Here is a 17,435-nt window from a genome sequence, read left to right on the forward strand (position 1 = left end):
GAGTCTAGGTGATAAATTATGTATGGAAATCATGAAAGGATGAAATTTTGCAAAGAAACAGAATTCAGGCAGCAATAGTGACGTGACTTTGAAAAATCACCCAAGATAGTATAAAATGAATTAGAGGGTGAATGATATTTGGAATTAAAGCTTGTTGAGTCTATTTTCATGGAAAAATAACGGTGTAGCGAAAGGAATTTTATATTTTAAGATATGTGAATTTTCGTGAGACAGGGTCAGAACAGTTTTTGGTGTCCTCTGTTTTGAGTTTAGAAAATCATTAAAAATTGTAAAAAAATGGTTATGAGTTATAGTTTATATGTATAGATTTCTCATTGAGTTTATTTTCTGTAGAAACAAGTAAGAACTTCATATGAAAATCCTACAGTGAGAAAACTTATTTTTAGTGACTAGAGGTCAGGGCAGTCAGGTGGTGAAACAGGGGAGACTTTAACTAATAAACTGTACTAATTGGCTGAACTAAAAATTCTAAAAATTTTATGGTGAGTAGATATATGAGTCTAGTTTCAGGGAAAATTTACGGAATTAAATTTCGAGTTCTGTAGCTCAAGTTTTAATTAATTTAGTAACTGCTGCGCGATTGGACAGATTTGCTGCGAATAATGAAATAAATTTTCAAACCTAGTTTTTATGCTCCGAATTGGTAAGATAAGCTAAGTAATGCCTCGTGCTCGACTCCGGAAACGGTCTCGGGTAAGAGGTGTTACATTTTGTTGGTATCAGAGCAGGTTTAGTCGGTTCTCGGAAATACTCAGTAAGAATAAGTGTCTACCTATACATGCCATACTTATATATTTTGATAGTGTGACGACTCCTGACGATTTTAAAATGTTTTCTTTTATAGTTATGGATCCTGAACGAGCTAGTACAGATGAAGTAGAAAGTAATGCGCTTTGCTTCCGCAGAAGGACAGCGCCACTAGATGTTAATGTTAGTGAAAGGCACGCATCGTTAGGCAGGGAGGAGGAGCTAGAAGCCTTCTTCCAAGCCATGAATGATTGGTTTGCGAGTTCGTTCGTGCGAATCCGTTGTAAGACCTCCACCCCTCAAGATTCACAGGTTCCCATGTAGCTTCCCATTGCAGGTATAATTATCGAGGAGAGACCACTGTTGATAAGATTAGGAAGCAAGGGGTGAAGAATTTGGCTACCAAAGATGATGATGCGAAAAAGCGACTCGGCTTGAGAATACCATCAGGGTTTTTGAAGAATTATCTTGTACATCGGAAGAATGTATGAAGTGTGTGGTCTCACTTCTCAGAGATTCAGCTTATCATTGGTGGAAGACTCTCGTGTCTATAGTACCGAGTGAGAGGGTTACTTGGGATTTCTTTCAGGAGGAGTTTCGAAAGAAGTACATCACCGAGATTTATAGATCGAAAAGGAAGGAGTTTCTTGAGCTAAAACAAGGTAAGATGTCCGTGATTGAATATGAACGCAATTTGTCGGACTTAGTAAGTATGCTCGGGAATTTGTATCCACCGAAGCCAACATGTGCAAGAGATTTGAAGATGGGCTTAATGATGACATCCGACTATCAGTGGGTGTATTGGAAATCAGAGAGTTTGTTGTTCTGGTAGAAAGAGCTTGTAAAGTAGAAGACTTGTTAAAAGAAAAAGAGAAGAGCAAAGCTGAAGCTGGAGCGCAGGATACAAAGAAGAGGCAAATGAGTAAATCATTTCAGTCTACATCTAAGAGGCCTAGGGAGCTCTCTAGCGGATCACATTTTCCACATATATATTCTGGTCGAAGCAGAAGTAGAAGATTCGAGGGTTTTAGAGCTCAAACCACTACGGTTGCAAGTCAGAGCAAAGACTCGACCTCCTAGGCCTGAATGTTCTCAATGTGGGAGATGCCACCCCGGAGAGTGTAGAGCAGGTGAAAATGTTTGTTTTAGATGTGGAGCATCCGATCACTTTATTCGAGATTGTCCTGAAACAACTAAAAGAGAAGAAATAACGAGTGCGAGATCAGGTAATGCTCCTACCAGAGGTAGACCGCAGAGAAACCCAGGAGTGGGGGCGAGTAATAGGGGTGCATCCAGAGATTCAATGGTTAGATCGGATGTTAGAGCACTGCAAGATCATATGCTATTCGAGCTCGTGAAGAGGCGTCCTCTCTTGATGTAATTGCGGTACATTTTCTCTATGATACTCTTTTATTGCATTAATTGATCCTGGCTCTACACATTCATATATATGCACAAAATTAGCATTTGTTAAAAATTTGTCTGTTGAACCTACTGAATTTATGGTTAAAGTCTCGAACCCCCTGGGCCAGTTTGTGATAGTGGATAAAGTTTGTAAAAATTGTCCACTAATGGTAAAAGGTATTTGTTTCCCGGTTGACTTGATGTTATTGCCTTTTGATGAGTTTGATGTGATATTGGGCATGGATTGGTTAACTCAACATGATGCAGTAGTAAACTGTAGACAAAAATATGTTGTACTGAAGTGCCAGAATGGAGAATTACTTCGGGTTAAATCTGATCAGACAGATGAATTATCTGATGTAATTTCAGTGATGTCAGCTCAGAGGTGTGTCAGAAAAGGGTATGATGTTTATTTGGCGTATGTGTTGGATACTAAAGTATTTGAGTCAAAGATACAGGCAGTGCCAGTTGTATGTGAATTTTCTGATGTGTTTCCAGAGGAATTACCGGGGTTGCCACTAGAAAGAGAAGTGGAATTTTCTATAGATCTGATTCCGGGAACTACCCCAATTTCCATAGCTCCGTATCGTATGGCTCTTACAGAATTAAAAGAGTTAAAGGCACAGTTACAGGAACTTGTTGACAGAGGTTTTGTTCGTCCGAGTCATTCACCTTGGGGTGCTCCAGTTCTGTTTGTGAAAAAGAAAGACGGGTCTTTGAGATTGTGTATTGACTATCGGCAGCTTAATAAGGTAACTATAAAGAATAAGTACCTGTTGCCTCGAATTGATGACTTATTTGATCAACTGAAAGGTGCCACAGTATTTTCAAATATTGATCTCCGATCGGGTTATTACCAGTTACGGGTAAAAGAGCCAGATGTGCCAAAGACAGCTTTCAGAACCAGGTATGGGCATTATGAGTTTCTGGTTATGCCGTTTGGGTTGACTAATGCACCTGCAGTATTCATGGATTTGATGAACCGGATATTCAGACCGTATCTAGATAGGTTTGTAGTAGTTTTTATTGATGACATTTTAGTTTATTCTCGGGATGAAACTGAGCATGCAGAACATTTGAAAATAGTGTTGCAAATTCTGCGTGAAAAGAAACTTTATGCTAAATTCAAGAAATGTGAATTTTGGCTTGAGAGGTAGGTTTTCTCGGACATATTGTATCCGAAGGCATCGGGGTAGATCCGAGTAAAATTTCACTATTGTCAATTGGAGTCCACCAAGAATGTATCTGAAGTTAGAAGTTTCTTGGGATTAGCTGGATATTATCGGAGATTTGTACAGGGGTTTTCTATGATAGCTTCTCCAATGACTCGTTTATTACAGAAAGATGTTAAATTTGAATGGACAGATAAATGCCAGCAAAGTTTTGACCGATTGAAGAAATTGTTGACTAAGCTTTTGTGTTGGTACAAATTTAATCGGGTAAGGAATTTATTATTTATAGTGATGCATCATTAAATGGTTTGGGTTGTGTCTTGATGCAAGAAGATAAAGTAATAGCCTATGCTTCAAGACAACTTAAGCCACATGAAAGAAACTAACCGGTACATGATCTCGAGTTAGCTGCTATTGTATTTGCATTGAAAATATGGCGGCATTATTTGTATGGTGAAAAGTGTCATATTTATACTGATCACAAAAGCTTGAAATATTTGATGACACAGAAAGATTTGAATTTGAGACAACGCAGGTGGCTTGAATTGATAAAGGATTATGATTTGGTTATTGATTACCATCCGGGTAAGGCTAACGTGGTAGCTGATGCTTTGAGCCGAAAATCTCTATTTGCTTTACGAGCTATGAATACCTGGTTGTCACTGTCTAATGATGGTTCAATCATAGCTGAATTGAGAGCTAAATCGACATTTCGTCAACAAATATGTGAAGCTCAGAGGAATGATGAGAAATTACAGGCTAAACGGGTGCATTGTGAGTCAGGTAATGATTCGAATTTGATTGGGCCGATGGTTGTTTATTATTCGAGGCGAGTATGTGTACCAAAGAATTGAACTTGTCTGAAGATTTTACACGAAGCACACAAGGGTATTATGTCCGTACATCCGGAGGTAATAAAATGTATAATGACTTGAAAAAGATGTATTAGTGGTAGGGTATGAAACGTGATATCTCGAGTTTGTATCAAGATGTTTAGTATGTCGGCGAGTTAAAGTGAACATCGGTACCTTCGGGTTGCTTGACCAATCACTATACTAGGAATGGAAATGGGAAAGAATCACTATGGATTTTGTATCTGGGTTACCGTTATCTCCGAGGAAGAAAGATGCCATTTGGGTAATTGTCGACCGATTGACAAAGTCCGCGCACTTTATCCCAGTATGTATGGATTATTCTTTAGATAAATTGGCTGAATTGTATATATCTGAGATTGTTAGACTACATGGAGTGTCTGTCTCCATTATATCAGACAGAGATCCCCGATTTACGTCTCGTTTCTGAAACAAATTACAAGAAGCTTTGGGTACTCAGTTGTATTTCAGTACTGCATTTCATCCTCAGATAGATGGCCAATCTGAGTGTGTAATTCAGGTATTGGAAGATATGCTCCGATGTTGCGTATTAGAGTTGCAAGGTAATTGGGAAAGGTATCTACCTTTGATTGAATTTGCTTACAATAACAGTTATCAGTCTAGTATTAAAATGGCTCCGTATGAAGCTTTGTATGGTAGAAAATGTAGAACACCGTTATATTGGACAGAGCTCAGTGAAAAGAAAATACACGGGGTTGATTTAATCCGGGAAACAGAAGAAAAAGTAAGACTGATTCGGGATAGTTTAAAAGCAGCTTCCGATCGTCAAAAGTCATACGCCGATCTTAAACGAAGGGAGATTGAATTTCAGGTGGGTGATAAAGTATTCTTAAAAGTGTCTCATTGAAAGAAAGTTCTCCGGTTCGGTCGAAAGGGTAAATTGAGTCCAAGATTTATCGGACCATATGAAATTATAGAAAGAATTGGACCAGTTGCTTACCGATTGGCTTTACCACCGGAACTCGACAAAATTCATAATGTATTTCATGTATCTATGCTACGACGGTGTCGATCAGATCCTTCGCATGTTATTACTCAACAGTAGAAATTCAATGGATATGACTTATAATGAAGAACCGGTTAAAGTATTAGCACGAGAAACAAAGGAGCTTAGAAACAAAAAAGGTAAATCTGGTGAAAGTGCTATGGCAAAAGCACGGGATTGAGGAAGCAACATGGGAACCGGAGGAGACAATGAGGAAGCAATACCCGAATCTCTTTACTGGTAAGATTTTCGAGGACGAAAATCCTAAAAAAGGGGGAGAGTTGTAATGGCCTAAATTCAAGGTTATCGGAACAGTGGTTTCGGGACCACAAATTCGATGAGGAAAATTTATTTTTCTTATATTTTTATGGTCTATGATTTCACGGAATTATTTTTTGAAAATTTCGTTCGAAAATTTTGACGTTTGGGCACTCAATTTAGTCAAAAGGACTAAATTGAAAAAATTGCAAAAGTTGAGTTCTACATGTTAGAGGTGTCCAATTGTTATGAAACTTTAAATTGGAGGTCCTTATATGGTAATTATACCATTGGTAACTTGGTAGACAAAAATGGACATGAGATAAGTGAAATAGAAAATTTTTAAGTTAGGGGCAATTTGGTAATCTAGTAATTAAAATGAATTAAAAGGGAAAAGATGGCAAAATCATCATCTTCTTCATTAGGACGAAATCAGCAAGGGGAAGCCATAGTTAGGGTTTTCAAGCTTCCAAGCTCCATAGTAAGTGATCCCAAGTCCCGTTTTTAATGTTTTTACGTTTTTGAGATTCCGGTAGCTTAATTTAGCTTATTCTAGCAATAATTTAACCTAGGGTTTATATTTGGAAAAATACCCATAGGTGAAAAGTGTTTATTTTGATGTTTTATGATAGAATATGAAGCTAGAAATTATGTTAAACAACTTTTGCTAAGCGATTTTAAGTGAAAACGAGTAAAACGACATAATCGGTAAAAATACCTAATGTTCATAAGTACATGTTAGAGTGGGAATTTGATGTTTCCATAGAAGGGAAAAATGTTCAGAATGCTATAAAACATAAGAATAAGAGATGAAGTTTAATTTCCGAGCCTTGGGGCAAAAATGTAATTATGTAAAAGTTTAGGGGCAAAATTGTAATTTTGAAAAAGTTAGAGTCGAGGGCTGTTTTGATGAATGTGATTATTAAATAAGTTAAATTTACTATTTTAGATCAAGAAGTACGAAACTCGAGGTTAGACAAAGGGAAGAATAAAGTTGAAGACTAAGTTGGTGAATTTGGCTATAATTGGTACCGAGGTAAGTTTACGGTAAATAAATGCAATATTTCAATATTTATTATCAGTGTTGTTATTTTCCAGCAACTATGAATTTATTTTATGAATTTATTTGATGATGATCTAAGCATGAAATGATAGAGAATTAAAATTAAAAAGTCCCGTTGATACATAAGGATGGTACTGGATACGAATGTCATGACATTTGGGTAAAGAGGTCCCATGTAAGACCATGTCTGGGACATGACATTGGCATCGAGATGAGAGGTCCCATGTAAGACCATGTCTGGGACATGGCATTGGCACCGGGATGAGAGGTCCCATGTAAGACCATGTCTGGGACATGGCGTTGTCACCGAGATGAGAGGTCCCCCGTAAGACCATGTTTGGGACATGGCATGGGCACCGATATGAGAACATCCCATGTAAGACCATGTTTGGGACATGGCTTTGGCGTGTTATTATCAGAAGAGACCCGAGTATCCTTATTATTCCAATGTAGCTCAAGGGGCTTGTAAACGAATCATGTTCATGAAAGTTCAGTTTAAAGCATAAATGGCAAACTCAGGTAAGTTGTAAGACTTAAGAACTTCTTATACTATCAATTGATGTTCAACGATGCAGCAAGAGTTGAGTAAGTTATGTACACAAGTATTCTAAGTAAACAAGCAAGAGAACTAGTATGAGATTAACTAAAGAGTAAACTAGAGATATAGACATTTGAGTTTAATTATTTAAGTTAAATATTGTTATTTATTTGCTAGTAAACTTACTAAGCTTTATGCTTACTTCTTTTATTTCTCTTTCTCTTATAGTATTGCAAAGCTACTTCAAGGATCCTAAAGAAGTCGGAGATCGTCCACACTATCAACCACAACCGCTTTCGGTATTTTATATCGAATCACGTTTGAGTTATGGCATGTATAGGGATTTAGTTATTTTGTATGTTTGTGATTATGATTTTGCTAAAGAATGGTGTGTAAGTATTTGATGATGTATGGTTATTAAAATGGTTAAGTATGAAGGTATTTGTTGTTATAAGAGTCTAGGTGATAAATTATGTATGGAAATCATGAAAGGATGAAATTTTGCAAAGAAACAGAATTCAGGCAGCAATAGTGACGTGACTTTGAAAAATCACCCAAGATAGTATAAAATGAATTAGAGGGTAAATGATATATGGAATTAAAGCTTGTGAGTCTATTTTCATGGAAAAATAACGGTGTAGCAAAAGGAATTTTATATTTTAAGATATGTGAATTTTCGTGAGACAGGGTCAGAACAGTTTTTGGTGTCCCCTGTTTTGAGTTTAGAAAATCATTAAAAATTGTACAAAAATGGTTATGAGTTATAGTTTATATGTATAGATTTCTCATTGAGTTTATTTTCTGTAGAAACAAGTAAGAACTTCATATGAAAATCCTACAGTGAGAAAACTTATTTTTAGTGACTAGAGGTCAGGGCAGTCAGGTGGTGAAACAGGGGAGACTTTAACTAATAAACTGTACTAATTGGCTGAACCAAAAATTCTAAAAATTTTATGGTGAGTAGATATATGAGTCTAGTTTCAGGGAAAATTTAAAGAATTAAATTTCGAGTTCTGTAGCTCAAGTTTTAATTAATTTAGTAACTGCTGCGCGATTGGACAGATTTGCTGCGAATAATGAAATAAATTTTCAAACCTAGTTTTTATGCTCCGAATTGGTAAGATAAGCTAAGTAATGTCTCGTGCTCGACTCCGGAAACGGTCTCGGGTAAGGGGTGTTACAGGGTGAGATCCATTTAGTTATGCTTTTGAAGTATACCCACTAGAGGTGTTCGTATACCTGATTGAGTCGGTTTAAGCAAAGTGTAAATAAAAAATTTTAGAGATTATCTTTGCTTAAATCTAGCCTATCCAAAAATATGAGCTTGATATTTTGTTTAAGTTCAACCCTATAATAAGGTAATTTGAGCCCAACCAAACCCTACTTAAGGTTAAATTCTTTTCGATAATCTACAATTGTATTCATCAATAAAGGTATAAAAAATTATTCAAAGATACTGGCATTAAGAAAAATAATTTAACCATTCTAGATTTGAAAGACAATTCACAAAAATCCAACTAAAATTGCATGTATCAATCCATGAGTTTTGAAAAACATCAATATAATGACCCATTTTTGCCCCGACCCAAAACTAAATAAACAAAACCTAAAATAAAAAAATAAACAGTCCATAGTCCAAAAAAATTACAAACCCAAACCCAACCTAAACCTAACCATAGTAGCCCAATCAGCCCAATACCCAAAAACAGAAAAAAAAAAAAAAATTTACCCTAGGTGCGCCGCACCTAGGTCTTCCCTTAGGTCTACGCCTGGTCGCCACATGCCAGCCACCGCCACCTCCACGTGCGTCGCACGCCTCTGACACCTACAGAGAGAAATCAATGCAAGACCACAGAAGAAACAACTAGAAGAAAAAAAATATAAATGAAGAGGTTGTAACTTGGCTATAAAAGCCAAAATGTCCTCTTTGTATTGGTTTCTTCTAGAACATTAATAAAAAAAAACGAAAACAGAAAACATATTTCAGAGGTGATTTTTTTTACTTTCTTGTTTGATTTTTTTAATTTTATTTTCATTTTTTACATACGATAATAAAAATAAAAATAAAAAGGGAAAGGGAGGCTTACCGGAGATGCCCGTGACCACACTATCGGAGGGCTTTTCTCCGTCACCGGAACCGAGTCCAAAAGGGTCGAGAGTCCTCCTTTTTTTTTTTTGTGGGTTGAGAGGGCTTGGCTCTCAAGGACGACGTACAGCGAGGGCTAAAAGGCCCATTTCTCCCATCGCCAGTCACTGGCCACGGTGGTGGCGTGGCAGACCGTCGAAAGGACCCACGCCGGTCAAGGGAGAGGGGTTGAGAGTTGAGAGGATATGAGAGTTTTTTTTTAAAAGAGAATAGCAGAATGAATATCAAAAAAAAAATTTACTTTTATAAAGGACGCGAAATGGCGTCGTTTAGGGCCTATTTCAGTGGCCTCAAAATAGTGCCGTATAAGGCCAGCCACGTGTGACCCGACCTACTCCAAAGGGGATCCGCGCATTTTCGTTAAATGAGTTATTTACCACCCTCGTCCTTCCACGTTTATGCTTTTTTTAATTTACTCCTTTTGTTTATTTTTATTTTTTTAAAATTTGGCCCCAGATTTTTGTTTGGTTTTCAATCGGGTCCCTGACCCACTGACGCGCTGGAAAATGGACACGTGTCCGAATTTGGATTTTTTGCCCATTTGGTCCTTGACCTTTTCGCATTTTTTTGTCTTTAGTCTTCATTTGTTTATTTTGTTATAATTTTACTTTTAAATTTCATTTTATTACGATTTAATCCCTAATCTGCCTAATTTTAACCCTTAATATTTTTCTTCATATATTCTCATTTTTAGCAGTTTTATATTTTTATTTATTTTAAATTTTATATATTATTTATATTAGATTGTTTTATATTATTTTAGATATTATGTATTTTAAATTATTTCATATATTATTTATTATGAATGGCCATATATGTTATTTTATCTTAAACTGTCTTATAAATTATTTATATTAGATTTTTCATATATTATTCTTTTAAATTGTCTTATGCATTGTTTATTTTAAATTGCTTTAAATTATTTATTCCAAACTGTTTTGATATTTTATTTTTGTCAAATTTTTACATTGTTTATTTTGAAACCTCTTTTTATATTATTTATTTTAAATTTTTATTTTATGTACTTTAAATTGTTATTGTATATTATTTTATATCATTTGTCTTTGATTATTAATTAGTATTAAAAATAATGTATATTGTGTGATTATTGCCATCATGTGAACTATAACTAGTTTGTTCGTATTTCCATATTATTGTCATTCATTGATGCAACATTTTATTCATAAATTGTTATTTTATGCTCTATATTATCATCCCATTTCATTTCATCACTTTGAAAGTTGCGTTCAATTTGTATATACCCCGATAAACCGTTGTATTTTATCCTAAACGAAACAAATGCACCTCGTTCAAGGATTGTACTCGCCATTATTCGAAAAAAAAGGAAAAAGTTTTAAAATAAGGCAATATTTCGCGTTTTTGGAGATTCGAGAAATTGTACCCTAACTTATGGGGTTTCAACCTTCTCGTTAAACCTAAATAGCAAAATATCCTTTTAAATTTCAAAATATATGAAATTTCAATAAAAATCAAAGGCAAGCTTATTCTCAAAGGTTCCAAATATCGTGTCCTAACTTACGGGATGTGACATTTCGTTACTTCGAGACGAGTAGGTCCTTAACTTCCTTTTCGATTTATTCAAGAATTTTTTAATAACATTAACAAAAAAGGGATCATATTTTAAATTTCTTTTCAAATTTTCAACTTTCGACATTAAGTAATCAAGTAGGTACCAATTTTCGGCGCATCGAGGGTGCTAACCCTTCCTCGTACGTAACCGACTCCCGAATCTTTTTCCTGGATTTTGTAGACAAAAAATTATTGTTTTAGGTGATCCAATCACACCAAAATAAAAAGGATTGGTGGCGACTCCATTTTCGTTTTTTAAAACCAAAGTCGACGCCCTTTTTCTAAAAAATAGTTTCGACAATCAAGATTTAAAATTAGAAAAACAATGCTGAAAGCCTGAAAGGATGTGAACGTTAATATTTCAAAATTAGCAATTGAAAGCAGCAACAACAAATGAGAATGATTGGTAGGGGTTACTTTGGTTATGGGCTTGAGTTTTATTTATTAAAGATGGGCCTGTGCTTTGGGATAAATAATATTTGGGTTTGGATAAGCATTTTATTACTATAATATATATTATCAGGCCTAGCCCGAATAGAAAACGGACTTACTTTGATCCGCGCTCATTTTTCAGGGTTTTTTTTTTTTTTTTACATTTTCAAGCCTTTCAATATTTTGAGTGCACCTTCGACAGATCTATTTCAAACCAAGTATTAAAAAAATAATAAATAAACTTAATTTTTATTATATTACTTATTAATAATTAATAGTTTAATATTTTAAAATAAATTTAAAATTAAATTCCAATAATTATGATAATTTTTACAAAACATAGGATAGATTGTGATACAACAAAAATATTATATAGAAAAATAAAATGACTCAAAAAGAAAAACAACACCACGAAATAAAATGGATATATAATTAATATGTCTGGTTTAAATAACTAGTCTTCAATATATGTGAATATATATACTTTTTATATTTTTATACAATATTAAAGAAGTATGTATGTGGAATATTTAAAAGATGAACCTACTGCGTATCTATACTTTTAATTTTTACAAAATAATAAGATATTGCTTATTGGTTAGATTGAATAGTTTAAATTATACTCAAGATGTAATTAAAGATAGATTATTTCAACACTCATTATGAGTTTGAATAAAGGTAAAAGAACAACTCTATCTTGAAAATTCACCTCAATATTTTAAAGATTAATTTTAAAAGGTAAAAAGCATTTTGAGAATTGAGATTGAGATTTAATTTGTATGTGTACACTCTTAATAGATAAAATTAATTTTAAAACATTAAATTCAATTTATTTTTTAATTCTAGTGTTGACAATTATTTTAGCATTTTACATTTTTTCTAATTTAAAACCAAACAATAATTTTATTAATTAAAAGGTAAATTCAAATTGTATCAAATATAATCAAAGTAAATTCCATGAATCATAATATAATTTCTAATTTTCTAATATCTTATTTTCGTAAATGAAACAATTATTGAAATTAGATCATCTAATTGCATTAAAGTTAAAATAAAATCTAATTTCAAAACAAATACTAACAATATTACAAATATATTTAAATTTTCTATCTTAATCTTCTATTTGAATTCGATTCATCATCTTCCATCTTGATCTTCTTCTTCAAGCTATCATCATCACCATCGTTTTCGATCAACATTGGACTTTTGATGCAATAAATTGATTTGGAGTTGCAAAATTACTTAAATGATAACAAGTTGAATATTTATATAAAATTATGATTATAATTATAATACTAACTAGAAAAATAGTATAAAGTAAAAGTAAAATACAATTAATAAAAGTGAAACAATGATGAGGGAAGTGAATAAGGCAAGTTTAAAACAAATTTAGTAAAATATGTACTGTAAACTAAATAAATGTGTGCTAATAATCCCCATTAATAAATTTTAAATTTAATTGCTATATAAGACCCGATTTTAGTATGGTAAAAAAATATAATTTTGTAACTAAATTCCGTAAACTATAGAAGTTGATATCACATCTTGTCTACTATTTGTAATAATTGCAACTATAGACTCATATTTTGGTGTTAACCCATCAAGAATGGTAGAAATATATTTGATATAAAAAAATATGCTGTGTCGCAAATAGTCACACATGCTCGTATCACATTTCCACTGAGCATGTAATGAACACCGAAAGTTCATGATCTTTGTAGTAGATCTAGTAGAATATAACTTGTCTATGAAAATCCAAAGTGCAAAGACAATATCAAATTTGACAACATCAAGTAACGTTTCTGAACTAAGACATAACTCATTGAATTCAATTTTACATGTATTGATTTGGAATTATCCAAAACACTATATAACATGTTATAATCTCGAAATTATGTGTTTTGACTTTAAATTGTTTGTTTGAGTTACTTTAACAAAAGAATGTAACATTTTATATTCGACCGCCATCTGAATCGGGTGTAAGGTGTTACATCCATGACTCTGGTAGAGTATAATAGACTCCATGAATATTTGTTTGATGAACTAAAGTGGTTTGTTATTAATATGATATTCTTTCATTTTTGGTAAAGGGGAGGATAAGCTTTTATTTTCACTTGCTAGATTGTTTTGAAACTTTTATTGTTTCTAGATATTGTTGTTTTCATTTTATGAATTGCTTTTGTTGGTTGATGGTTGTGTTAATGAGTAACATTCTCTTCTAGTTTTCTTATCTTTGTGCTTGAAGTATTTGCTATAGGTTTGGTCAAAAATATTAGAAGGCAAGTTACTTGTGGTGCGTATTTTGCTTTTACTTTTTGTTGGCATTTTTGGCATGATTTTATGGAGATTTTGTATAATAAATTGAAATAGAGTTTTATTAACAATAAAATTTTGTTTTTGTGATAAAAAAATTCATTACAAAATTCTTTAAAATAGACTATTTGTGACCTTAATAAGCCAATACTTCTCCTATGGTTCCTACAAAATCTAAATTTCAATCTCAGAAGGGTCCTATCTTTTAGTGTCAATATATTGCTTTATCCAACTAACTGCTAACTTAATATATGATTTCCATACCACTCCATGAAATTCCTTGGAAACAAATAAATTCCTGTTTTTCCATAGGCGCCATCTGCTCTTGGCTCCCATTCTCGGTTTTTTTTTTAAATTTTGCCCAACCCACTCCAAGAGATTGCCTAAGAAGAAGTGTGATTGACGATTTTTGGGTACTATACTCAGCCAAACTTCTTTAGCAATTTGACAATCCCTAAGAACATGCAATATATCTTTTGTATTATGATGGCACACTAGATAAGTAGCATTCTGGCCAATTCCCCTTCACAAGCGCTCAAGGTTGGCAAGCAACTGTTGCCTATAAATAAGCCACAAAAAAAAACGGTATACGGTGTGGTCCTTGATATTTCCATATGGTCCTCCACTTATTGTCTTGTGCATTCCATATATCTTCTTTTAGCATTTGATAAGCGCTTTTAATCGAGAAACCTCCATTTTAAATTCTTATTCAAAAGGCTTTGTCCGGTCTTGATAAAGTCAAATATGGATAATCTTTATTTTGAGCTAATCTGAAGTGAACTCTTATTGCCTTCTATTGTAGCTGCACTTTTCTTATACATTTAGATATGAATACGAGGAGATGTGGGTAGAGTTTGTGAAGACTTATCCCAATACTTTTTACGCTCAAGGTAAATGATTTGATGAGATATAAGTGGATGAACTAAGTGAAATTGAACTATTAACTCTTTGCAAGAAACCTTATTCAATTTTGGAAGATATATAATTAGTGCAACAAGTCTCGAACCTCAATCACAACATACTTCATTTATATAAATAACGAATTTAAATATATGAATCGATTCGCAAATTTTGTTATTATTTCATTTTACAATTTGTCTTAATAAATTTAAATATTTTTAGACTTTAATAAATTAAGCATATGTGAATTTAGATATTAGAGAAGGAAAAAGGAAATACTAATTAACATCTCTATTATGAACTAATTAGTAGTTAATATTAGAAAATTTATCTGAATTTTAGATTGCAGTCTGAAAGAATAACCTCAATTATAGGCTCATTACTGGAGTATCCACTAACACATAAAAGGCCCCATATACATAAAAAAAAAAAAACACACTATAGATAAGCTTTCCTTTAAAAATGGTATCGTATCGTGTGTGAGAATCCACCAAGATAAAAGCATCGTCTTCCCCTTTACTACTATTGTCTCTTGCGAATTTCGTGTCTCTGTGAGACCATTTACTTTTCCTTTTTCTTTATTCATCTACGTTACCACTCTATTGTTCTATCTAAATTTAACACTTTGACTTGACAACAAATTTTCATGTCTTTCAAGCTTGATTCACATCTTATCGCCTTCATCCACCACAAACGTGTATTAATCACTCAATTTTTTTAGGTATATTATTTTAAAAAAACAATATCGAGAACAATTAGCATTATTCATGTGAGTTATAAAAGGATTCTAATTATCTTTTAAGTTTCCAACTTTGATAACCTTAATTATCGAAAAAAGGAAAAAGTATTGAGAACTATTAAGCTTGACAATGAAGGTTAAATTTATATCAACACCCATTTCCATTGTCTTCAACCATGCCCTCTTCAATACGAAAGAAATTAATATATATCAAAGTTAGACGGAGATATAATATATTGCATAAACAAAACTATTTATGTATATATATGTTTTTTCATAAAGCGACGTATACAAGTATTGCGTCCAGGGAAAGAGCAGAAAATAATATACATATCAGACAAAACCAACCAGGTTACAGTTCCATGATTCACATTAGCCAAAAAGGCTAGGGAAGTTCAGAGACTTTCAGAGCCCACTTGATCCAATCAACTTGGTTAACCCAAAAGTTATAGCCATGGCTAGCCACCCACCAACCAAGACCCTAACTGCAGACCTCACCCTTGGTGCTCTCCCTAACACAGCTCCCAACCATCCGAACACCGCCAAAGCCAAGCTCACTGCACCGACCACTACACCTAATCTCACCTTATACTCCTTTATAAACGATGCAGCTAGCAATGGGACCATTGCCCCCACTGAGAACGAAAGGGCTGAAGCCGCTGATGCTTGTAAAGGGTTTGGCAATGACTCTTTTTCTCCTTTACTTCCTTTTTCTTCTTCTTCTTCATCTGTTGTTTCTGTATTTTCGTCTCTTAGCTTGTCTCTCTTAAGCTGGGCCACCTCTATATCTAACTGTGAATACACCGAAACGAACTCACCTATTGCCATGCTGCAAGCCCCTGCAACTAGGCCAGCAAAACCAGTTAATATCATGGCTTTAATGTCTTGTTTTACTGCACCAACACCCATCATCAGGGCTGCGGTGGAGACGAGCCCATCGTTGGCACCTAGGACCGCGGCACGTAGCCATTGTGATCGTTTCGAGTAGTTGAAATCGTCGGTGGGTTCGAGTTCCATGCTTGCTTGTTGTTGCTCGACATCGTTCACAGCAGGGATGGTGAACTTGTGGTTATTGATGGATGTCCCATTGGTTGTCTCCATGAATGGAAAATGGCAAAGAGAAATATGTTAAATTAATTAGAGAATGAAAAGGAAATGAGTGAAGGAAAGATGGAGAAGTCTGGAGGACACACGCCCCTCTACCAGGGTATTTATTGAGGGAGACGTTCACTGTGGAGGAGGCAAATGTGGGGTATACTAAGCACTCATCAACAAAATTAACTACTAATCTTTCACCAAGAATGAAATAAAAATTTACATATATAACTTCATAACAATATCTTTCCTACTAGATGCGGGCCTAAAAAATTTTGTCGTCCGGCAATGGAGTGTATAGTTTACACGTTTAATATCAAAGAAACAAAAGAACTCTCCTGCGAGATTATATATTCATATATATTAAGCTTAGATTCTTGGATATCCTTTATACTATAAATTAAGGAGCTAATGAAGAAAAAGAGCAAAGTTCAAATAACACAAGGCAAAAGTGACTGATATACCTGAGGCTGAGAAACTTTATATAAAAATAATTAATTTAAAGTTGTAAATTTTAGGGCAAAGAGGAAAATTTATGATATGGAAGTCCAAGGGTATCATGGCCATATTGCTTCTAAGTAACCCATTGCTATTATCATCATGCATGGTGTTGGGAAATATTTAAAGATGATTTCTTAACCAAAAAAACAAGCTTTGTTGCTCAGTGAATCGCTTCTACCAGCCTTGACTCCACACTTCAAATTTGTATGGCCACATTTGGTAAAAGTGCTAGCTCCACTTTGCTGCCAAATTCTAGATGGGGAAAATAGAAGTAGGGAATTTAGGGTCTGGGGCGGTGGCAGTCTAGATAAGCATCCGTATCGTATTCGTTACATCTATACTGATGGAAACCCTGCATTTTTTATCATAATGTTTTTAGTAGCAACTTACTTTCATTATCAAATATTTCAATAACGAAATCAAGTCATGCAGTATAAAAAATTAAACCCAACAAGTGATTTTAGATATTGATGTTTGTCCTTTAGTAAATCAAGGAGACATGACATCATATCCCAGAAGCAATGTAATTCAAGAAATGCAGTTACACCAGAACACAAATTCATGACTAAAGCATGAGTTTTTAACAAGACAAAAAGGAAGTGCTAAGCGTTTCAAATCTTTCCATTTCTTCGGTTATC

The 17,435-nt window shown here is 34.0% G+C and overlaps 1 protein-coding gene across 1 annotated transcript; it reads right to left on the minus strand.

The window, feature by feature from the left end:
* Positions 1-15,435: 15,435 nt before the first annotated feature.
* On the minus strand, positions 15,436-16,390 carry LOC105771098 (vacuolar iron transporter homolog 4). Its single transcript, XM_012592501.2, has one exon. The coding sequence runs from the start codon at positions 16,300-16,302 to the stop codon at positions 15,607-15,609; it is 696 nt and encodes a 231-aa protein (XP_012447955.1). The 5' UTR covers positions 16,303-16,390; the 3' UTR covers positions 15,436-15,606.
* Between the last annotated feature and the right edge of the window lie 1,045 nt (positions 16,391-17,435).

Source organism: Gossypium raimondii, chromosome 5, assembly GCF_025698545.1.
Source record: "Gossypium raimondii isolate GPD5lz chromosome 5, ASM2569854v1, whole genome shotgun sequence".
Taxonomy (NCBI): domain Eukaryota; kingdom Viridiplantae; phylum Streptophyta; class Magnoliopsida; order Malvales; family Malvaceae; genus Gossypium; species Gossypium raimondii.